Below are 23,861 nucleotides of genomic sequence, written 5' to 3'. Positions count from 1 at the left end.
ATTGTAGAGTTTACACTCATCTACCTTCTTCACAAATATCATCTATTCCATCATTACTTTAATAAATTTATTTAAGAAATTGATGGTCAAGATTAATAATTATGTATAATGAGAGATGTTGGCATCTGTTATAGGCAACACCTTTGTTGCCTCAATATATGTAACAGGGTCAGGGGTGCAGCCATGATCTTAGTTGAGAGGCAAAATTTCAATTGGTTAAGCAATAAGGATTTAAAAGGGTGATAAAATATACTCCTTTTTTATTTTTGTATATTTAGAAAATAATGGATACTTATAATATATAGAAAAAATAATAGAAATACGAAATATTCATAAAATGCTATTTTAGCCGAACATGAAGAGTGACCTTTCCTAATTCCCTATTTGTTTAGTAATGAAAGAAAGAAAATGAGCTATTTTCGGTTGGGCCGAAGCCCAAATACTTTTTAAAGGGCTTTATTTAATTGGCCCAGTTGCATGTTCATTGTTCAAGTAACGAACATCATTTTTCAGAAATTTAATTTATTAAAGAAAATCATTGCTACTTTCTAGAGGAAAATACTGCTCTTAACTCCATTAATTTTCCAACAAATACTTATACATTTTTTTAATTATCTATTTTATAGTATGAATTTGAACACATTACATGAAAAACGTTTACTTTCTACGGGTCCAGACACGGTATACATAAAAAAGACCACATTCAATAAATAATGATCAGTACAAGTCAGAAAATATCCTTTAGAACATAACAAAATTTGGTAATGACCAATATAAATCACAAAATTCTGGGGAGGGAAGCAACAGCAGCAGCAAAACTGGTGAAGTCCACATTCGATCCCATCGAAACGGGTCAAAGATTACGGGATTTAGCACACTTGGAGAGGAATACTACATCACGGTAGCGGTGATCTTGAGCAGTCTCCTATTCCAATATGGGGTGTGGCCATAAGCTAATACCATGAAGCTTCAGTGAACTTCCTCGAGTTGGTAATCTGATTTCGTACATGAACATAAAAAGGGAGGAATACCTCAATACACAGCTCTTTGCCTTTCAACTGCGTCTTCGTGCTCAACCTAGCACATCAATAATAAGTGAATATCCATCTTAAAGTAGTTATGTGAAGAGAGAGAAATGTAGCAGTGGAGTTTACCTCAACTTGGACTTTGATTTTCTTCTTAGATTTGGCCGCTTGTTCTTCTTTCGCCAGCTTTCTTGCAGAACTCTTCCTCCCTCTCTTATAAGCAACAGACGCACTTTTTTCTTCTTCATCGTCATCGTCGTCGTCATCATCATCACCATCATTCAAATTATCTGTAATAGATGTTTTTTGAGAAATGGCTAAAATAACCACATATATTGAAGACGATAACAGCAGGGGTCTCTCTCCCAATTTGAACCCCAGCAGAAGAGCTATTATGTTGTATGTTAATAGAACTGTGTAAAGAGAAATTGCAAAAGTCTTACCATTATCATAATCTTCTCTGATAGCAAGACCACCAAAATCTTCCATATCATCCTCCTCTTCAAGTTCCTCATATCCCTCAACATATTCTATTACTGGTTCCTGCAATATCGAACACATGGGCACTATGAGCAATGAATCAAACAATTGAACTGGAGCAAATATGTCGATGCAGAACCTCCTCCTCTTCATCTTCACTAATAGTAGCTTTTCCAACTTCTTCCTTATCAAGGATTTCATTGTATTTATCAACGGGGTAGTTATAGATATCACCATAGACTCCTTTCTTGAGGCGCTCAAGTAACTCCTTTTCAATACTCTGAAATTTAATGTGAAAGTCAGTCCAAGCAATACACAATCAAGTGCTCCAATGATTGCAGGTTAAACAGAAGCAAGAACTGACGTACTTTCTCCAAAAGTGCTGCCTTCTCAGCCTTCTCCTCTCGTCTAGCTTCCCTTTTCTTTTGTTTGGTTGGCACTGTCATAATTTTCTCTCTACACAAAGAAAAAGAATCAAAAGCATGTGATAGGCTACCGTATATTGATACTTAAAGAAAGAGAATTCGGATAAAACACTGCCCAAAAGGAAGCTGCAATGTGCATAAGTAATAAAAGTATAACCACTTTCTTTGAGAACTTAGATAATTCACTGTCCCAGTTCATATTGATTAGTGAAGCATAATATGAAATCGAAAGTCTTTCGATGGATGAACAGTGATTTGCCTATTGTCAATCCCATCCATTCACTCTAAGTCAGAAAAGTTACTTTGCTTGATCTCTCATAACTTTGATCTGTCGTCATACTACATATATTTACCCTTTTATAGTCATTTACCAGCTCTTGATTTTCATGCCTTGAGTGGGCTAGGAAACAGGAATATATGTCTCCTATTTAAGTCCAAATGATATTCATTACAGTAAAGTGAGATAAAGGAAGTGGGTCTGAACAAAAGCGTGACACAAAAGTAGGCAACAAGAAACACCAGATAATGAGATATGTTACAATCAATAAGATAAGCATGCTGCAAGTGCAAAGATGAAGAAATGGCGGATGAACCTTGTTTTCAAAGCTAGTTTTCTCATGCGTATCCGCATCTGTGTCATCTTAGTTAATCGCTGCTTTGTTTTGTGTACCAACAACTTCGGCCAATACATCTGTCATATTAAACAGCAGGCCAACAAAGCTCAAAACTTACAGGAACAATCCGACTGCAGCTAAAACAGTGATAGCAACAAGATAAATATTGATTACCATGTGCTTGTCAATAAGCTCAAGGGCTTTTGCATAATTTCTCGGCATTTTAACTCTTTCCCACAATTTATTTGGCATATGCGCCCTCTCTATTGTCTTCATATACAAATAAAACACTCCTACAGAAAGAAAAGGAAGAAAAACACCAAAATCCCAAATTATTTCAGCTACATATAAATTAATTAGCAACGAAAGCAGTCAAATTTATACATTTAACGCATGAATGGAAGTAAAAAGATACCGTCATGATCCCGAATAGTGGCGTATCGACTGTTGGCAAGAGGGCATGAGCTCCGATTGCAAATCCCGGTCACGTTGTAAGGATTCCGGCAGAAAATCCCAGTTTCAATTCTATAAATTTCGCCATAGAATCAACAAAATTAAATCTTCGAAACAAAAACCGCCACAAAACAAGCAAGCAAGCCATCAAACTTACTTGGCCATGAAACTGCAGTGTTTGTGCCTGATAACTTGCCAGATGACCTCATCGTGCTGCATTTTTTCCCGCTAAATTGAACGCGCGGATCAGTGTCGGAAAACTTGTTCAGGTGTTGGACCTTGAGATGCTGGCGAGCGGAGGTTTAAGATTGGGGAGGAAATTAGGGTTTAGCCTTGAGGGATATGAAAATAAAAAACAATACTGATGCCATATAATTTACGTATAAGAATAGCAATTTTAAATACGTCGTGTCAATTGTGTTTTTGCACAATTATCGTTGAAAATTAGAGGCAAAATACATATACTGCGATTTCATTACATTACATTCTTTTACAAATTTTTATTCTCTTGGAATGTTGTACCAATTTTTTTTTATTAAGTTTTTTTATAATTTTTTATTTCATTAGATCCGTATTAGTATTAATTTAGTTTGATTTAAGAGATTTTATAGTTTTATTTTTAACTAGTTGGATCTGTATTTAAATGTAATTAACTTTTTCTTATGTGAATTAATCTGTTTATGTTAATTAAATTTATTTATGTTACTTTCTTATTTTTATTTTAAAATTAATTCAGTTACAATATTGACTCAAAAGTTTTTAGAATTTGAAAAATTTGCTAATATTGCCCACTAAAAAACTTTTACTACTAAATTTTATAATTCTCCTATGATTCTCGAGTCATATTTCAACTGAAGTAATTTAAAATTAAATAAGAAAAAATAAAAAGTTCAATTAATACATGAAAATTTAATAAAATTTTGAAATTTGTTAAATAAAGAAGCTCTTAAATCAAAATGAATTAGTACAATGTACTATCTAATTAACAAAATTTATAAAATGATCTAATGAAATAAAATGTATTGGTACAAGGATTTAATAAAACCAAAATTTTAGAAAAAAGATGTATTTGTAGAAAGAGATGTGTTGGGCCAAAATTAGATATCACCTACATTAACATCCAGGTAATTCGTTTAGGACAGATTTTTACACAAAATATTTTGTAACATGAGTGGATCCTTAAACAGTGTACAAAGCAAAATATATAAGAAAAAATACATGTTAGCTAAATTTGTTGGTGTAAGAAGGGGGTCAAAAAACTGTTATATCCACTGTCAAAATCAGAGAAACTGAAACAGGATGATTATGGCTGTCTATTAAGGTGAGATGTTCAACCGTCTCTGTAGCTCCGCCACGAGTCTGGTTCTTGGGACTTCGTCCTCAGTTGCGGCAGTGACATCTTTCAGTTTGACGACGCCTTTGCTGAGCTCCTGGTCGCCTACTATCACCATGTAGGGTATCTTGGACCCTATGGCACGGTCTATGTGCTTTTTTAGTCTCGTATGCACCATAACTTCAGCCTTCAGCTTGGCATCCCACAGCTCACTCGCCAGTTCGGCGCCTAGTGAGATGTCGTCGCCTAGGATGCTCACCAGAACTTGAGTTTCAGTTGCTCGTATATCCTGGGACGAGGACACAGAACGTCAGAAGCCCGAAATTAAGATTGTGCAGAATCGGAGTTTAAAACTATTTGAATTTTTTAACAGCATGCTTAAAACTGTGTACACAAGTTAGCAGCATCAGAAATTTTATAAAAATATGAGGTTGGCATATTGAAGTTGCACTATGAGACCTCAGAAACTCAACATGTCGCCTACTTTATTCAAATTAGACACAGTTCGAATGCATTTCTTTTCCTTGATAAAGGTAGGTTTCTAAATAATGAGAAACGCATACCTGGTCTTTTTGGATTTGCTCCATGATAGCAAATACTCTCTCTATTCCTAAGCTGACTCCAACAGCGGGAACCTGCTTCGTGCCAAACATACCTATGAGATTGTCGTAGCGTCCACCAGCAGCAATTGAACCAATCTGTAGACAAGTTTTTGTAGAACCCTTCAAATAAAACTCGTGTGGTATGATTCACATTAGAACTAAAAAGAACAACAATTGGATAAGGAAGGGAGAAGTAATGTAGCAGCAGACAACAAAACAATTCTCCATTGTGACGAAAAACAATGAAGAATACCAGTAGTCCAGTACAAGTTCTTGCAAGAGTTATAGGTGTAGGTGTAATAAGTTGATTGAGTACTAAGCAGATTCAATTTTTCGAATTCATGCTAACGAATGATGGATAGATAAAAAATAAAAAAATAAAAAAAACCCAAGCTAATCTACCATTTTTACTTTGATGGGTTGATTGATTCTGAACTTATTTGATCTTCTTTTCCTTCAAATACTCAATCATATGTTATAGGAGTAGTATATACTCCTGTTTTTGATAGATAGTAGTATCTAGTATACAATCTATCCTATCAAGTAAATGCCCCCTAAATCGTCAAAATGCTCCTGTTTTTGAGGCAATAATTAAATGTACATAAAATTGATATATACCTGTGCACCCCCTTTGAAAACAGTTTCAAATATGACTCCAGTGTAGTAATCCAGACCCCTTGCCAGACTCAAGTCGAAAACTACTTTGTTTATGCACTTGGACTTCAGTAGAGCTTTGAATAAAATCTCCAATTCATTCAATGCAAGCTCTGCTTCACTGTTTGATAAGAACTCACTGCCTTCCTGTTTTAACTTGGACAGTAACTCCATAGGCGATCCTCTATTTTCAACAAAACTTCCAATTTTATTGGCTGTCTCCTCAGTCAAACCTTTTTCTTCTACCTGTAAAATTGAAATATATGCAGTCTATGAATCCACAAAGGATAGGATAATCCCACAAAATGAAAATCAAATATCATGTCATGTAATGGGATAGCTACTCTGCCAGTTTCACTTTGTCAACCTCTCGTGATCAGATCCACGCACTCACCATTTCCTTTTTAACCTGCTCAAATGTTTGCTTGTCTAGCTTGTCAATACTTGAACAAATAGTTCTAAATTTCTCTTGTGGCACCCCACAGATAGCCAACATGCCATCAAGTAACTTCCGGTGGTTTAGCTTCACCTGAAACAAATATTTGATACGGTTAAACACGAAATAATTTCCTTAACTATGAGTAACACAACCAGAACTTCAGAGGTCCATAAAGCAGCGTGCGCAAATAATTTCACACAAGTAAAATATTTATTCAGATACAGTGTACAAGATAGAAAACATATAGTGTCATCCAATTTTGTACTACTAAAATAACACTATGATAAAAAAAAATAGTTCTTTTAACCTCGTAATCTCCAATAGCTAGTTCATCAAGCAACTCTGTCAAGATTTTTATGACCTCAAAGTCTGGCAACATTTTTTCAAATTGACCAGCAAAGTCAAAGTCACATTGATAGAATTCACGATAACGTCCCTTTGATGGATTGTCCCGTCTGTAAACTTTTGCTATCTGGTACCTTTTGAAGGATGTCAAGCCATTCATAGCAACATATCGAGCAAAAGGAACTGTCAGGTCATATCGGAGTGAACAGAGTTCGCCACCCTGCAAAGTAGATGGTATTTGTATTGAAGTTAGACTGAAGACAAAAAAGAGAAGGTTCGGTGGAAACAAAAAGCTCACCTGATCAGCAAGGTCATAGATCAATTTTGAGTCTTCTCCATACTTTCCCATAAGAGTCTCTCTCATTTCAAAGACCGGGGTATCTAAAGCTGTGGCGCCGTGCCTTTTAAAAACCTCGGTTATAATTTTGAAAGCTTTCTCTCTAACTGCCATCTGCTCTTTTGCAAAATCACGGGTACCCTGCACATGAAAGCAAGAGTCTATAATATAATGCAGAACGTGTTTGTTTTCCATGTTGTCTTAAGGTACAATATGAGCAGATACATGAATGACAGCCAAATCATGGGGACACAAAAGGAAGCCACATTCATGGAGTGCCATTGCTCATAAACTAAAACACCTCAGTAAGTTTGGGATTGTAGTAATACTTTTAAAATGAACACAACAACCTAGCAATTACAGATCATCTCTTCAATCAAGTATATTCTATAGAAAAGAAATCCAGGCTTTGTTATGCATCATAACTAGTAATGTGATAACACTCCTCCGACCATAAATGAGAAATCAGCGTAACATGGAAATCAGTTCCAATGGCAGAAGTAAAGTTGAGTTTTTGTACCACGGAGTATCTTAGTTTAAACAACTTCTCTCTGTATCATTATATCTTCCTCTTGAAAATGGCATGATTTGTGAAATGCAAAGGAGTACGATAGCAAATTTGTTTGCTTCACTTCTTGAAAATAAATAGGCCATATATAAGAAACATAATAAAACAGTCCATCAGATAAAATGCTACTATCGGCTTTTCTAGAGCAATGCTTATGGTTTCTTCTAAAGGGAATCGAACTTGCTTGATCATCAAGAGATTAAATATGCCACCTCGATTATTCAAGATACAGAAATTTGCAATCAATCCAACAAGAGAATGCTTACGCTTGCCAAATATTGTAGCAATGACAGACCATCTACAAATACCCAAAAAATAATGGCAGCGTTATACCTTAGGTAGCTTCGGAAGCCTTCGACTTTCATTGGTTTCCACAATCTCTTTCACTTTCACGACGAGATCATTAAAACATGGACCCTCTGCATCCAGTAATGACTGGAAATCCTGAGCGAATTTTTCCAAGTCAAATTCTGCAGCTCCCCCGAGCAACTTGTCCTTGATAAACTGCATGAGAGCATCTGTTCCTTTCCCCATAAAAACTTTCTTCTTCTTCTTCTCGCTTTTCTTATCAGCTTTAGGATTATCCCCAATTTTAGGCTCACTCAAACTCCCATTGTCCCCTTGAATTCTATCGCCAAAAATCTCGCTTCCTCCAAGTGAAATGAACGCAGCTGTAGCCTCCCACGAAACTACATTCCTCACCACGTCGAGTAATTCATAAATTTTATGGACGAATAACAGATAATCCTCTTCCAAACGAGCAGTTTGAGAAGATGCGTACAGCTCCTCCAGAGCAGGGCGCAAGGATTTAGCAGCTATCATTTCCGAGAGACGAGAACACAATTCCACATCAGAAATGGAACTGGAGAGAAGAAGATGGGTTCGACGAATGCTATTAATCCCCAAATATGACAGGCACGAAGCCAAATTCCCCAATGCCATCGACAAAACCTTCGCCGAGCCAGCTCCGAATCCGGAATTCAACTGAACTCTAGCTCTCGAGTGGAGCGATCGAGAAACATCCCTGAAATCTCCATGGAGCGACGGAATCTCCGCCACGGAATCGTCCGAAAGCTTCTTCCCCGAATTAACCAGCTTCGAACCGTTAAAAAACACCTTAAAATCAGCTGCCACAGCAACGGCGTCCTTCGCCGTTGAACCATCTCCGGAGTCCATCAAATTGAAGGGCGACACGTCAGCTCGCAGCGCCTCACACGATAAAGCTGCAACAGCATCAACAATAGAGACCAAAGCGGAAGTGTGGTGATCCAGAATAGCAGAAACGCCAGCAAGCGCAGCAGCAGAGTAATCAACCACAGCCAGATCCTCCGATGCGACATTATCAATTGTATAATCCAAACCTAAAACATTCTGTTGGAGAATTTCCACCAATTGAGCACAGGCGGAGGAAGAGGAAGAGAGCAGCAGCTTATTCAATAGAAGGATTAGAGACGCCCTAGCTTCCTTCGCCGTGAAATAATCAGGAATCGTAAAGGAGAACTTTGCGGCGGAGCTGGTAGAAGAGGAGGAGCGACGAGATAGTGCTGAGGAGTCGATTGTGACGCGAGCTAAGCCGGTCGCCACGTAGAAAACGGAGGATGAGTTCAGCGAAGATCCTTTTCCGCCGAGAGTCACCGTGCGTGGCCCTGCCGCCGCTGCCATCGCCGCAGAAGAACTGAAAACTGACGAGAGAGAAAAGAATCAGAATCGGGGGGTTTTAGTGGACCGAAATTTGGGATTTTACTGAAAAAAGAGCCCAAATTTAATCAGGCCCTTTTTGGGCCAATTAAACTGAGTTTGCTTCTTACTCCATTCGTCCACGAATAGGAGTCCCCGTTTTTCCATTTTGATCCGTCCACAAATAGGAGTCCCGGTTCATAATTACCTTAAATGGTAAAAAGACCCCACATTCCACCAACTCATTCCACTCACATATCATTTAAAACTATTATATACAAGTGGGACCCCTATTCCACTAACTTTCTTCCACCCACTTTTCTTAACATTTCTTAAAACCCATGTCGGATAGAAATGGGACTCCTATTCGTGAACGGAGGGAGTATTTATTTAAGAGTAAAGGTCAAAATTGGTCTTGAACATATGCTCATTTTATCATTTTGGTCCTAAATTTTATCTTTTGGATTTTTTGGTCCTGAACATATGGAAATTTGATGATTTTGGTCCTCCGTCAACATTTCCGTTAATATTTAACGATCAACCATTTTAATCACAATTTTGACCAACTTAAGTAATTTTTAATTATTTAATAACTCTTAATCATAACTTTAATTATTTTATTCATTTTTTTTTATTTTTCATACTTTATGAAGTCTCCGGCGGCTGTGGTGAAGTAAATCCCATTTTGTTCTTGCCACCCATTTGCACCGATTTTTCATACGTTATGAATCACGCACTTCCCCATCTTGTCGAGAATCTCCCTCAGGTCCAGCTGCACCGCGACGCAGCCGACCAGCTTCCCGCCGCCGCGGAGGCCGCATCCGGCGGCGCCACGGCGGTGGATCTCGATCTTCAGAGAGGAGGATCCGCCGCTTTTCTCGGCCAATTTCTCGAGGTCGAGCCTGCTGAGGGAGAAGCAGGTGTTGATTTTGCCGTCGACGGCGTCGGAGTCAGAGGATTGGACGGAGAGGTCGGCAAATTCGTTGGGGAAGGGTTTGAATTTGAGCTTGCAGTAGTAGGAGAGGGGGAGGTGGGGATTTAGGGGGAATCGGAGGGAGAGACTGGAGATGAGGATGCGATGGAAGGCGGATCCATTGTGAGGAGAGAGTGATGGATGGGGAAAGGAGAGAGGGGAAGAAGTAGATAAATGAAGGAAATGGGGAAAATGAAGAAGGAGAAGGAGACAGGCCGCTCGGCGGCGCCGTCCTCTCTCGCGTTTTTAGGGGAAAATGTTGCAGACTTCCTCTTTTATCTTCTTTTTTAAAACTTTAATTTTTTATTTTAAATGATATATTCTTAAAATAATTAAAGTTATGTTTAGGAGTTATTAAATAATTAAAAATTGCTTAAGTTGGCCAAAATTGTGATTAAAATGGCTGACCGTTAAGTATTAACGAAAATGTTGACGGAGGACCAAAATGATCAAATTTCCATATGTTCAGGACCAAAAAATTCAAAAGATAAAGTTTATGACCAAAATGATAAAATGGGCATATGTTCAGGACCAATTTTGACCTTTACTCTTTATTTAACCACTTACATTTAATTCTTTCTCGTTATTGTTAATGTCTTTGCATTTCTTACTAGATTCAATCTTAAAAATTCGTCCACAATTAATTGTCTCAATTCAAAGAATTGTCCTGTTTTACTATGATTGACAGTAGGGCTGGCTATTTTTGACACAACACAATAATCCGACACGAATCCGCACGAAATTATTGGGTTTGGATCAACTCTTATTGGATGTGGGTTATCATAGGGTCGACCCACTAAGAACACGAAAAATTCGGGTCGGATGCGGGTAACCCGTTAAAAATTAATATTTTTATTTTTATTTTGAGTAAAGTTGAATTTACAAAAATTGTATAAATAAAATGCCCTTCAAATTTTAAAAAGGATAATATTAATTTATTTTGATTCTATAGCATCATTAATTACATATTTTTGTGACTAATTTGACCTTATTTATAATTTTCATTATTCATTTGTATTGTTGTACAGATATGTAACATACCCTTATTAAAAGATAAAATTTTAGAAAGAATAACCATCCATAGTATTTTAATGGAGTAATAATGGAATAATTTTTTATTCACTTTATTTAAACTATCACAATGATATAAAGATAAATAAATTGCTTTTTTTTTACAATGTATAAATTAGGAAAACACTCTTTTATTTGAAAATTCTCTCATATTATTTTTGAAACCATTGATATTTTATCATTAGTTTCTAACTTTAATTTTGAAAATAATATTATACATATTGGTTGATTATTCTATCTAAAATTATTAACAATATAATATGGATCATTCATTGATGAGACATTGTTGGACTCAACACATATAACAGTAATACAACATTCAAATGTATAGCACTTGTTGCATAATTTGATAAGATCATGAAAAATTATTGTTGCTATATGATAAATCACAATATTTTCAATATTTCATTTACTATATTATTTTAATATTACTTTTATAATTATTTTCATAGTGCGTAATAATATCATCGTGAACTCTCATAAATTGTCATTCCTGAATTTAGGTTTTCAGAAAGAATCCTTCTCTTTTGGTGCAAGAATTTTAAACAGATTATCTTCTCTTCGTACTCCTCTCTTCACATTATCTCTCTTGCTCCTCAATGAATCCTTCTTTTTTGGTGCAAGAAATCATACGTAGCGTCTCTTATGCATCATTTCTGTGTTGGTGTAAATGACTCGATTCTCAAATACTAATTCTAAATCGGTGCTTCTTTGTTGCAGATGGTAGATGACGATAGAGGGCAGGGGGGAAAGGGGGAACGAAGTTTACCCCCCTTCCATCTTCTTTATAAGTCGTTTCTCAAGCCCTTTCCTTCACACAAGTCAAAATCCGCCATGGAAGAATCACTGATCGACATCTGTAAACTTCTTCTTAACGTAGATCTACTTATATATATTTTTTAATTTTGTAAAGTTCTAATGCTTTTTTTTATGCAGTGAACTCTTCTTTGGACAACGTGAACCTGCATAAAGCGAAGCTTCATCAACATGGATGCCGAGCAAAGGGGACAACATTTGCGCCGTATTATCACCACCGTGAAAGAGGCTGTCAACAACCGTGTTGTCGCTAGTGTCAATACTGAGAAGGTTACTTTGTATTGCGTCTCCAAGCTCGAAGTTGCTGAGACTAGTGTTGTTGTTCCTAGTGCTCGACTGGATGCGGTGAAAGCGAACTTGAAGATCGGTGTTACTGCTGCTGCCTTGATCAACAAAAAAGCTCGCGAAAATATCTCTTATTACCGTCAAGTCAGGTTTGGACGACACCTCGGCTTCTTTGTGTTGCTTTCTATGCCGACATGCTTTTTGCTAGCCAACTGCAGTGATACATGGAAGGAGATAACTACGGCCTTTGTCCCGCAGCTCTACACTGTTATCTTCAACCTTGTTGAGCATCTGTATAAGGTTCAAGTGGTTGAGAGTGAGAACGACATGAATGTCAACCATGTGGTGCATCGGGGCTGTGACCTGGTTGTACGTCTTCTCGAGCATGTGCTGGCTTAATTCTAGGTGCTTTTTTATGTTTGTTGTCTTTCTTAGCTAGCTAGTTAGTACTTAAGTAGTAGCAGATCTGCTAGGGTTTAGGTTTTCTAATGGTTTTCTTTTTTTGATGAATCAATGAATGGAATTAAGAAAGTCGGAAAATAAAGTACAAGCAAACTCAGGCATACCCGAGGGGATACATGCCGACTAGCCGAAGATAGTGGACCGATAGGGGGGGAGGGAGTGACTTTGGGGAAAGACCCCATGATCGAAAAATACAACGTACAATAATACTCGGAGAAAGGGTGCTTATGTATGCCTATTGCAGTTTGGACTGCCCGATCTAAGTACATCTATGATAAGTCCACATCTGATAATCCTTTTGGTCACCTCTCGATTCCCCATTGGTGTTGCTTGATTCCATGCTCGCTGTCCCCACATTTACCTCCAATTGACGAGAGGTCGGGCCTCGTTAAAACCTTATAGGGATAAAACTAGGGCTGGCAATTTTTGACAGGACACGATTATCCGACACGAATCCGCACGAAATTATTGGGTTTGGATCAAGTCTTATTGGATGTAGGTCATTATAGGGTCGACCCACTAAGAACACGAAAAATTCGGGTTGGATGCGGGTTGGATGCGGGTAACCCGTTAAAAATTAATATTTTTATTTTTATTTTGAGTAAAGTTGAATTTACAAAAATTGTATACACAAAATGCCCTTCAAATATTAAAAAGGATAACATTAATTTATTTTGATTAGATAGCATCATTAATTACATATTTTTGTGACTAATTTGACCTTATTTATAATTTTCATTATTCATTTGTATTGTTGTACAGATATGGAACATACCCTTATTAAAAGATAAAATTTTAGAAAGAATAACCATTTAAAGTATTTTAATGGAGTAATAATGGAATAATTTTTTATTCACTTTATTTAAACTATCACAATGATATAAAGATAAATAAATTGCTTTTTTTTTACAATGTATAAATTAGGAAAACACTCTTTTATTTGAAAATTCTCTCATATTATTTTTGAAACCATTGATATTTTATCATTAGTTTCTAACTTTTAATTTTAAAAATAATATTATACATATTGGTTGATTATTCTATCTAAAATTATTAACAATATAATATGGGTCATTCATTGATGAGACATTGTTGGACTCAACACATATAACAGTAATACAACATTCAAATGTATAGCACTTGTTGCATAATTTGATAAGATCATGAAAAATTATTGTTGCTATATGATAAATCACAATATTTTCAATATTTCATTTACTATATTATTTTAATATTACTTTTATAATTATTTTCATAGTGCGTAATAATATCATAATAGAGATGGTACGAGGATAACAACATGTGGAAAACCCACCGTGTAAGTTGTAACATGTCCTTTAATTATATGACTCCTATATAAATTGATATATTTAAATATTATGGTAAACCACAATAAATTTTAGACCCATATTATAAAATTAATTTATGATTAATAATCTTATATATTTTATAGTGCATCAAATGATACATAAGAGCTAGTTCGACGATAGAAGGTTGTTGCTCTCAACGTCCACCTAGGCCTGTGACACAAAATATATAATTATGTCTTCATTCATGTAATCTTGGATAATCTATACATATATAAAATGCGAGTTTTGGGCTTATTTTTAAATATTTTTGAATTATGGGCTTCAGTTTGAATATTTAAAAATTTTAGACCAGATTTGTAATAGATCAAAATATTGGACACCAAACTGATTCAAGCGTTTTCCGAAGTAACGTGCTAACGTATATATACATTGAAGAATTTCAATCATTAATTCATTATAAATTAATTCACTAAAGTTATATATAAGAAGTTTGTTGGATGCGTCCTGCGTTAGTTTCATTTTATTTTATTTTATTTTGTACATTAATTTGTTTGACATCAAGAAGAAATTAAGGAGGGGTGGAATATTTGATGAGGCCGTTACATGTGTTTCTCATTCAAATATTGATGCCATTTATTATTTGCTAGAAATTTGATATTGTGTTTCTATTGATTTAACGAAGGATTGCAACTTTTCTCCCATTATGCGCACGTTGCCTTCATTAAATACAAAGTTGTATTCAATGTTATTAGTAACGTATATATTTATATACAATAAAACTAATTCAATTTCAGTCTTTGTATAATTTATATACACAAAACGCCTATCATAGCCCGCCCCTAAAACCCTATTTTCTCTCTATAAATAATCTTTCACCCAACACATTTATTCAATCAAAATTCCATATTTGTGGTAGTAGTAACGGTGTGGAGAGTGATATGCCTTCGAATGAGTATAGCAGGATCAGTAGCAGAGGATTTGAGAAGAATGGAAATTAGAAAGTGAGGCGCATCTTTTATAATTTACAAAATAATTCTAGAATTAGTGTAAATTCTTGGATGCTACAACGTGGAGTGCTAATTGAATGCATGTAATTGTTGTAATATAAATTCAACCATTGGTACTTTTGGAAGCTTATATTTTTATATTGTTAGCCTATTTCGCAGGATACAATAAGTTTATTGATGCATAGATGTTGTATGAGTATACTTTTAATGTAGGGTTACATTATGTGCTTCTATGATTTATGGTGGAATTTTAAACGTTTAGAAAATTTATGCTAACCTTTAGTTTTTGTTTATATCATTGTGGAGTTAATTTTTTCGTGTGGTTATGTGTTTTTTTTTTTCATTTCAGGGCAAATTGCATAAGAGAATGAGTAGAGGGTCGTGGACGAAGGTCAACAATGTGGTGGTATATCTGTGTTGCGTCATTTTACTGCCGCCATACTCCTATTCAATTTTGCATGGATTTAGTCTTTCTCAATATTTATATTATTATTATTAGTCTGATTAATTATAAATTAGATCTATTAGTTATTGGAATGAACTATTGGCATTCACTAAATTTAGGTTTCTCTATATTATTTGCCAATTATATTTTTGTTTTTGTTATTAGTCCTCACTAATTTATATATTACCACCATTTTATTTATTTTTTTCATACTTTAATAATTATAATTTTTCTTTTCAATAGTAATCATTAAAATTTTCAGTTGTCATTCTATTTATATATTATTAATTTTGTGACATATATTTTATTATTTAAATTTTGAATTATATATATATTTTTATTACAGTTATAAGAGGTGCAACAAATGGCTCTACGCAAACCGAGTCATTTTATCTTCAAGTGTTGTTGGAAAATGAAAAGAGCAGTAAAATTTTGACGATTTTAGTTTGTGAAGACGATGCTACTGGTTCTTTAAATTCTAAAATTAAGTGTATAATAATTGATGGAAGTGGATTATAGGAGTTTTAGTTGGAGTAGTGGCTATTGATTACAATTGGAAGTGGACCGATGGATGTTTTATTTTAGTGGGAATAGTGACTCTTAATTAATCTTGGAATGTGGTTTACAAAGATTTAAAAAATACTCCAAATCCAATATACTAACAAATACATGTATATTATAGTGAAATAATTGGTGAGTAACAGGATTGAGAAATGTGTAAAAGTGGTGATTTAATTACCTACTTTTATAACTTATAACTTATGAGATGAACCAAAAATCAATTAAGAAATTATGATTTAATTGACTAATCATAAAATAGATATAAATAACTATCATAATGTTAATAATAATATGTATGTATATTTTTGCCAAAATCACCGATCAATATATTTGTGTGTTATTTTTTTTCTTTATTTGATTTTATATTTTTTAATAATTCTATTTTATTTTATATATTTATGATTTCACATTTCATACAATAATATTTTTATGAATTTATAACATCATTTTACATTATAAAATAAATTTAAATAAAAGAAAATGGATCGTGCATCGCACATGGGTGATACTAGTAATATTAAATGACCAGTAATGACCCTACTTTGCATATTTCTCTATATGTTATAATATATAGAAAATATTTGAAATTACAAGCTTCAAATTATACTTCAAATTACAAAAAATAAAGTAGTTGAAAGAAATGAAATAAAATACAATGTACGTGAGAGATCCAAATGAAAAATAATACTAAATCAATTAGTGTTTAGAATAAAAGGATAATTTGAATAAATTTATGAAAAATAAGTTTATACTTATAGATACAAAACGTAATTCAGATATTATGTACTAGCAAAACTAATCTACAAATAATTTTATAATATAATTTATTACTATTATATTCTTTTTATTTTGATTTAATAAATTTAATTTAATTATTAGTGTTTTCACTCTTTTGTTTTGTTCTTATTACTTCTTTAGTTCTTTTAACTTGTTTAAAATTATTTTTTTGTTAAAACTAGAAAAAAATATGATATAAAATATTTTTCTAAATATAATAAAACATTTTTGTTAAAATTATATAAGCATGTTCAATTTTTAATCAACATTAGAGGCTATAATGTAAAATTAATGCTATAACTAAAATAGGTAAATTCCTTAACTTTTGCAAATGATAGAAAATGACAAAAATAGTAAAATACCTTAATTTTGTATATCGTGTTGTTATCGTGTCGGGTCAACCCAAAGCGGTTCGTGTCGTTATCGTGTTCGGTCGTGTCCGGGTTTGAAGGTGGCGGGTTGGGTTCGTGTATATAAATCTATGGGAAACAATTATTTTAGTAGATAGATTAATAACTATACGTACATTAATACATAATCCAATTTACATATTAATAACTATACATACATTAATATTATTCAAACCAAATATGGTATCAAATATAATAAAAAATAGTTAAACAGTAATACTTAGTTATTAATTAGTAAATCTTATTATATTATTTAATTTAATTTAAGATATTAACAAAATGTCATGGGTTAGTATGTAATTTAGATAAAATATATATGTACGATTAAAAAGTATAAAAAGTTAGTGGTTGAGGAATATTGTTTAAGTTTAGTGTAAATGGTTGGAGCAAAATTAATTTTTAGTGTGACATTTACACTAAAATGATGAGTTTGAGTTTGGTATCATGGTTGTAGATGATCTTAGCTCCAATAGTACTTAAAAACCAATCTCATTTTTGGTTTTTGAGAAAAAAATAGGTTTACACTAAACCAAAACCTAAATTTTTTTCAAATTTTGTGAATAAAAATGGCATAATATAGAGAATATTCTTTTTAAATTTGAGTTTAGTGTAAATGGTTGGAGTAAAATCATATTTGATGTGACGTTTACACTAAAATGGGTTTGAGTTTAGTGTAAATGGTTGGAGTAGTAAAGACTAAAGAAAATGAAGATTGAAGGATATGTGGTAACTGCAGCATGCCAAGGACCTCCTCAGTCACGAAGTGAGCATCGTGAGACCGTCAGACCAGAAACCCTACGGTTACACGGATTACCGCATTGCACCGGCCAACTCATACACTAGATGGCACCACACTCTCAGAAACACAATAAGAACACAAGTATCTCCCAAAACACAACACAGAAAATTCATCCTCCGACTTAGCAGGAAGAACACAACCATTCAACCAAGCGTCGGACTACGCAAGGCAACACAAAAGTCGCCTCTGCTAGAGAAACCTCTCATTCAGAGAACGATGATCGGAAGTGATTTTAGAAAGAGAGAGAGTTATAGAGAGAGGGAGGAGAACAAACCCTAATCGAACGGTCACAATCGGACAGTCCTCATCCACGATCCTCGTTGAGTGCCACACGGAGGCCAATCGGCTCACCCAAGGAAAGTAATGGGTTGATCCGGATTTGGGTCAGCACCACTAATTCAAATGACTGAGCCCAATTAGAATTAATACTGAGCCCAATTTATATCCCACAGTTTCAAATAAAAAATTATAAAATTATGTCTTCACAGCGGCGGATTAATATCCTAATTTTTCTATTCTGCTTCTCCCTACGTAATTTGTTGTAGAGTAACTGCTGACCTTCTCTACTGGATTTTTGTTGGTTGGGGTTTCATTCTTCTTTTTGTATTATTTTTGTATAAATATGACCTATTTCTTGTAAAACAAATTTATTGTTAATAGTTTTATGCTTTAGTTGTGCTTTGAAACGTAACATAAGACAGTGTTGTTTAAATTGGATTGCACTTTTATATATTAAAATGCAATTATTTCAATTGTATTTTATTTATGATCTCGTCCGATTTTTCGATTATCAATTTTTGGCTTTGCCGTTATGTATTCATAACCCAATCCGACTCGACAGGATGTGTGAGTCAGACTCAGTCACAACAAAATCTGATGGGGAATAATTAATGGTGAGGTGATGAGCTTTCCAATAACGACGATGGATAGAAGCAAATATCTTTTCCAATGTGTTGGATTGATTATCTCTGTCGTCATCATATGATTTTTTATATTTGCTGATTAAATTCTTAGATCAATATCTTGTCCGCCACATTATGCATTGCTTTCGTACTATCATGCCCCTTATATAATTTTGATTAATTTTTCGTTAAACTCGAACTAAACAGATAGTAAAATGGTGTGTTGTTGATACTTGATAATAAGTTGGTTTATCTTTAGCTTCCTACATGTTTTATATAACTTGGGTAATATAAAAACTGAAAAAAAATATAATTAAACACATTGATAGTACTAAGTCCTCCCTCACAGTTTAGGAGTGCAATTTAGTTATGGCACGTGTTTTAAAAAATTGTTAGAGTGTGTAACAATTGAAGTGATGTAGTGGTTCTTGGAGTTTGTAATAATTGAAGTGAGGTATGATAGTGGATTCCCTTTTAACTTTTTGTATTTTAGGATTTTGTTTTGTTTTATTTTTATTATAGTAATGACATTTGAGTGTAAATTTCATTAACAATGAGGTTAAATTTTATGTTCACATATGGTAAATTCTAAATGAGACTTTTAAACTGGGACGGACGGAAATAGCAAAATAAGACTCTTGAATTGCGACTAAGGGAGTATAAATTATACAGTGCTCCTATTTATTCAGTTAGTGAACGACAATCCACTATGAATATCAACTATAGAAGTTATAATACTTTAGTTAATTTCTTTCTCGTTAATATTTAATTTGATTTTTAAGGAGGGATATTATGGATAATGGTGATGATTTTCTTTCTTATAAAATAGTTTACAAATAAAATATGCCCTTAATCTTATCCTATCCATAGATTAAAAAAAATATCGACAATAGTACTTAGATATTGAAAGCGGCGATTAATCATTTGGATTCTTTATTGAAAATGAGACGTATCAAATGCTAATTCAGAAGATAATTGCTAACTGAAAGCCAATCTCCCCTCAATAAACATCAATTAAAGAAACCAACCATTATATCTTTTTCTTTTTAATGTTCTTTCCAATAATAATATGTCTGTTGAAATCGTATTCATATTTATCATCATGTCCGTCATGATCTCATCTGTTCACAAAGGAGATAAGATTTTGATTTCTTTTATTTTTGGTGGCTTTAATTATTCTACGTATATATAATAGTTTTTCTATTGTGCTAATAGTGATGTCCTTGTCATGCACCCCCAATTTGCATAACTTAATATCATAGTAATACTCTTGCTTGGACCGAGCCGATGGCGACTAAATGCATGAAAATATATAAAAACAATTGTGACATTTATTATGCAGCTGGTGTGAAAACTAAGTAAATTGAAGGCCATTTATTTCTATACGCAATTTAGACTTCTTGCGACGAAGACATTTTTCCGTTGTTTTCTTAGTCAAATATGTACATAACTCAACAAAAGCTAGAACACTTACAATTTATTTTTGAAACCACAATAATGTCAACATTTGATTCGACGCCGGTGAAAGAAGTACTATAAGAATTAACAAAATCACATTTCGAATTATTTTAAGGATTTGGAGTAACATTCAAAAGCAAGAAAATTTCAAATCAAACCATGACTTCTAAAATTCTCTACAATTTGGACATGTATTTATTTTTTTGGTTTTAAAAGCAATGTAATTTAAGCCGTCAACCCGAAATAAACTAAAAATGGTCAAAGATGACAAAACTTTAAATCACATCTTATACAAGTATGTCTTTTATTTTCATGGATCACGTATTAGTGGGGCAACATAAATCTTATACATCTCCACTTGTTTAACTTTAACCTCAACAATCTCATCACATTTTGTTTCTTTTTTTCACCCTACTTTTACACTTTGTTACAAGTGTGTCACGGTTTATCTCATACTAGTTCTGAATTACGAAATTATAGGAGTAATTTGTAAGGTGCAACTTGCAAGTTCGATGGATGAATGTCCACATATTAAATGTCAACAGCTAGCTGTGACATGGGCCATGTAGGACCAAAGATTTCCTAGTCTCGATAACTTGGAATCCATGGCGGTTGGGAAAGTTCAACTACTTGATGCCTAAAATTAGCATGCCAATTAAGTCGCAACTGTGGATTCACACGCTTTTTTCGAATTTGTCCAATGTTAGCGTTTTTCCATATTCCTCTTTCCAAATTCGAATCCTCCATGTTCATACAACCTGACCAGAAAAAGTTGATTTTGAATAAAACTATTTAGCAGAAGTAATTGAAGTCATGAATGTAGAAATAATTGAAAATTTCAAGGATATGAAATTTTGAAAAGGTCCAAATATTCGTTTTCAAATTTCAATGGTGAAACAAACAGCTTTAGTTGAGAGAAACCTTTGTAGAAAAATGAAACCTTTCGTTGAAATAGTAAATAGTTTCATCTTCTGTCAAAAGTTGAAAGAACAATTATTTCCATACCTTTTCTTCAATTCGGGTAAACTGAAGTATCAAATCTCCTCCAGTTTCATCAGCATGAATCCTCTAATTATAATGATATCAATTAAATCCGAGTAAGGAATTTAGCTCGGAAAATAAAGGATCCTTCTCCACCTGCAAGAAATGAAAAACAGAAACTTTTAGTAAAGCACATAATCAAAACAGAAAATCCACCTGCAGGAGATGAAAAACATAATCAAAACACATTACACAGAAAACCAACAATCGTAATGCATAAATGGAAATTCCAATTGGGGAGAAAGAAAGCCTAAAAAGAACTACCACAACACACACAGAAACAGAATTTACACGCTACTTGTTTGGTATTATATGTGGCTTCTGGTAAAACGCAAAATGGGAAAAATTTACCCACAAAGAAAGAAAAAGACCTCACCATCACATTTGCTGGATAAAACGACAATGGACTCAAAACGTTTCATTAATATCGAGCACGCACATATGGATGGATCAATGGAAAAATGGATCCCCTTCTTAACATATACACAGTCTCATACGCATCTTACACATCATAAACCTCCTTTTATCTTAAACTTTAAATTTAGGTTCTTTTCCATCTTTGGATGGATTAATGGGGTCTCCACTTTCACCAGAGCTTTTCTGCTATTGCCAGGGGCTGCCATTTTGGATGACATACACCTGGCCACCATTTCCATGGCTATGACCGTGATATTGATACACATAGTTATGAGGAAGTTTTCCGGCGGCTTTCTCACCGATAATAGGATACACAGGAGGCCTCGAAGCATGCCGGACGCACCTCCCGCCGCCGGAGGACGGATAACGAGGCGGTAATGAGGAGTAGAACGGTGATTTTGGCGACGTGGAGCCGTTACTGCTCGAGGAGGCCGAGGAGGAGGAAGGGGATGATGATTTTTTCGTGGATTTGGGGACCGAGAGGAATGCCCTAATTTTAGGAGACGCCAACGGCGACGACGCAGCAACACGGTCGTATTCTTCAAGTAGGTTAACGAGATCCTCATCGGAGGTGATCGACACTAGCGCGTCCAGATCCTCCGTCGGCAATTGGCATCTCAGATTCACGGTATGTCCACACAATTCCCTCATTTTCACCATCAGCTCTATTGAAAACGGAAGCAATTTAAAACAAAAAATCAAAATTGGGATACGAATTGACCTAATTCGGTTGTGAGAGTGAAATTAGACGTAATTGAGCTGAAAAGCGGGGAAATGGGAAACGGAACTGACCGGAAAATGAAATGGAGCGGTCGACGGAGAGGACGCGGGTGTCGCCGCCGTGGTAGCGGAGCTTGCCGTCGGGATAGCGGGGGATGATGCGACCGCCGTAGCTGCAGAGGAATTTGAGAGTTAGCTTGTGTGAGTTGAGAGTATCTCCGATCATGATTCGCTCCGATCTAGGGTTCCGAAAGGTTGAGTGAATTGGGGATTTGGGCGCTGGCTTAGAGAGAAGAGGGGATTGAAGAGCTTTGGGGTTGGCTTCTTCAAGCCCTTGTATGGTGCAATGCGCTGTTATTTATAGAGTTTTCGAGAAGGATTGAGAAGAGTGGGGTTATTGGGCCCTCTGCCCGAATTGAGTCGGGCAGCTAAGATTCTCTGAATTGGAGGCCACAAATGTAATTTCGCACTTATCTGGGGTCGACGGAGAATAATTAGAATATAAGCTCAAATTATATACGCCAAATAGGATATCCTATTTAATGAATATGCCCATTTAAGAAAACACACAGATAAAATATTTCTTATTTGAAGAAACATAATAAAATCATTAAATATATTATGTCTAGCACAAAATATAGTTCGTTGAATTAGTGTAATATAACTAGAGGCTTGATTCTTGAATATTTTTGTTACTAAAACAAGAATATTTGTGATGATTTCTTATTTCTGTTAATGTTGTAATACTAGCATTTTTGGTGTGTAGTATTATATAAATTTTATAAATATTTAGTACACTGCCAATAAGATTTTAATAATAAAAAAAAAGACGTTACTTCCCGTGATGAACTTATATGGAGTACTAAAATAAAGTTATCTCCAAATATTAGTTATTATTTCAGATTCATTTTGTTTAATCTAGCAATTGTATACATGTATTACTCCCTCATTCCATGTTAATAGAGTCATTTTTTTTATTTGAAAGTTTAAAGTTAATTGAGTCATTTTTATTTTTGGCAAAAAAAGTAATTCTCCATTTTACCTTATTCTCTTTTCACATTTCTTACTTTATTCTCTCTTACTTTTTTTACTTACTATTTAAAACAATATTCTTAAATTTCGGGCCGAAAATAAATGTCTTTATTAACAAGGAACGAAGGGAGTAGTATATACTAAAATATGATTGGAAACACATTAATATTAAATGGAGTATGTATTTCACATTTCGTTTCATACCTTTTGACTTAGTACATTTAAACCTTTGTATCCGTTTAGTTTATTTGGCTAAAGAGGTAATAGTATCATACTATCATCTTTTTGTGTTATTGAGCATATATTAGGGCCAAATATTCTTTTTCTACTTTAGTTGGGTATGATACCTCAATAATTCGTAGGCATCTTTAGATAATATCCCATGCCACTTACACAACTACTAAATTACTAGCAATCTAATTT

The 23,861-nt window shown here is 34.3% G+C and overlaps 3 protein-coding genes across 4 annotated transcripts; all 3 read right to left on the bottom strand.

Moving 5' to 3' along the window:
- Nucleotides 1–684: 684 nt before the first annotated feature.
- LOC125203606 (protein MAK16 homolog) lies at nucleotides 685–3,354 on the bottom strand. Its single transcript, XM_048101994.1, has 10 exons — nucleotides 3,155–3,354; nucleotides 2,960–3,069; nucleotides 2,719–2,837; nucleotides 2,524–2,621; nucleotides 1,874–1,961; nucleotides 1,645–1,785; nucleotides 1,469–1,568; nucleotides 1,155–1,315; nucleotides 1,032–1,077; nucleotides 685–953 (listed from the first exon to the last, which is right to left on the bottom strand). The coding sequence occupies exons 1-9, from the start codon at nucleotides 3,214–3,216 to the stop codon at nucleotides 1,033–1,035; spliced, it is 924 nt and encodes a 307-aa protein (XP_047957951.1). The 5' UTR covers nucleotides 3,217–3,354; the 3' UTR covers nucleotides 685–953; nucleotide 1,032.
- Nucleotides 3,355–4,083: 729 nt separating this feature from the next.
- On the bottom strand, nucleotides 4,084–9,004 carry LOC125206643 (histidine--tRNA ligase, cytoplasmic-like). The gene is made up of 7 exons (XM_048105885.1): nucleotides 7,609–9,004; nucleotides 6,669–6,848; nucleotides 6,333–6,590; nucleotides 5,981–6,115; nucleotides 5,551–5,832; nucleotides 4,894–5,028; nucleotides 4,084–4,619 (listed from the first exon to the last, which is right to left on the bottom strand). Exons 1-7 carry the CDS (start codon nucleotides 8,935–8,937, stop codon nucleotides 4,314–4,316), a joined length of 2,625 nt encoding a protein of 874 aa, XP_047961842.1. The 5' UTR covers nucleotides 8,938–9,004; the 3' UTR covers nucleotides 4,084–4,313.
- Nucleotides 9,005–20,452: 11,448 nt separating this feature from the next.
- On the bottom strand, nucleotides 20,453–22,749 carry LOC125207639. Of its 2 annotated transcripts, XM_048107065.1 has the most exons (4): nucleotides 22,479–22,749; nucleotides 21,986–22,351; nucleotides 21,234–21,365; nucleotides 20,453–20,986 (listed from the first exon to the last, which is right to left on the bottom strand). In XM_048107065.1, exons 1-3 carry the CDS (start codon nucleotides 22,630–22,632, stop codon nucleotides 21,316–21,318), a joined length of 570 nt encoding a protein of 189 aa, XP_047963022.1. In that variant the 5' UTR covers nucleotides 22,633–22,749; the 3' UTR covers nucleotides 20,453–20,986; nucleotides 21,234–21,315. The 2 variants fall into 2 exon arrangements, with proteins under 2 accessions (XP_047963022.1, XP_047963021.1); XM_048107064.1 differs by lacking the exons at nucleotides 20,453–20,986; nucleotides 21,234–21,365 and having other exon boundaries at nucleotides 21,662–22,351.
- Between the last annotated feature and the right edge of the window lie 1,112 nt (nucleotides 22,750–23,861).

This window comes from Salvia hispanica, chromosome 2, assembly GCF_023119035.1.
Source record: "Salvia hispanica cultivar TCC Black 2014 chromosome 2, UniMelb_Shisp_WGS_1.0, whole genome shotgun sequence".
NCBI lineage: Eukaryota > Viridiplantae > Streptophyta > Magnoliopsida > Lamiales > Lamiaceae > Salvia > Salvia hispanica.
The sequence above is the reverse complement of the archived record's forward strand: the minus strand, read 5'-3'. Positions and strand labels throughout refer to the sequence as shown.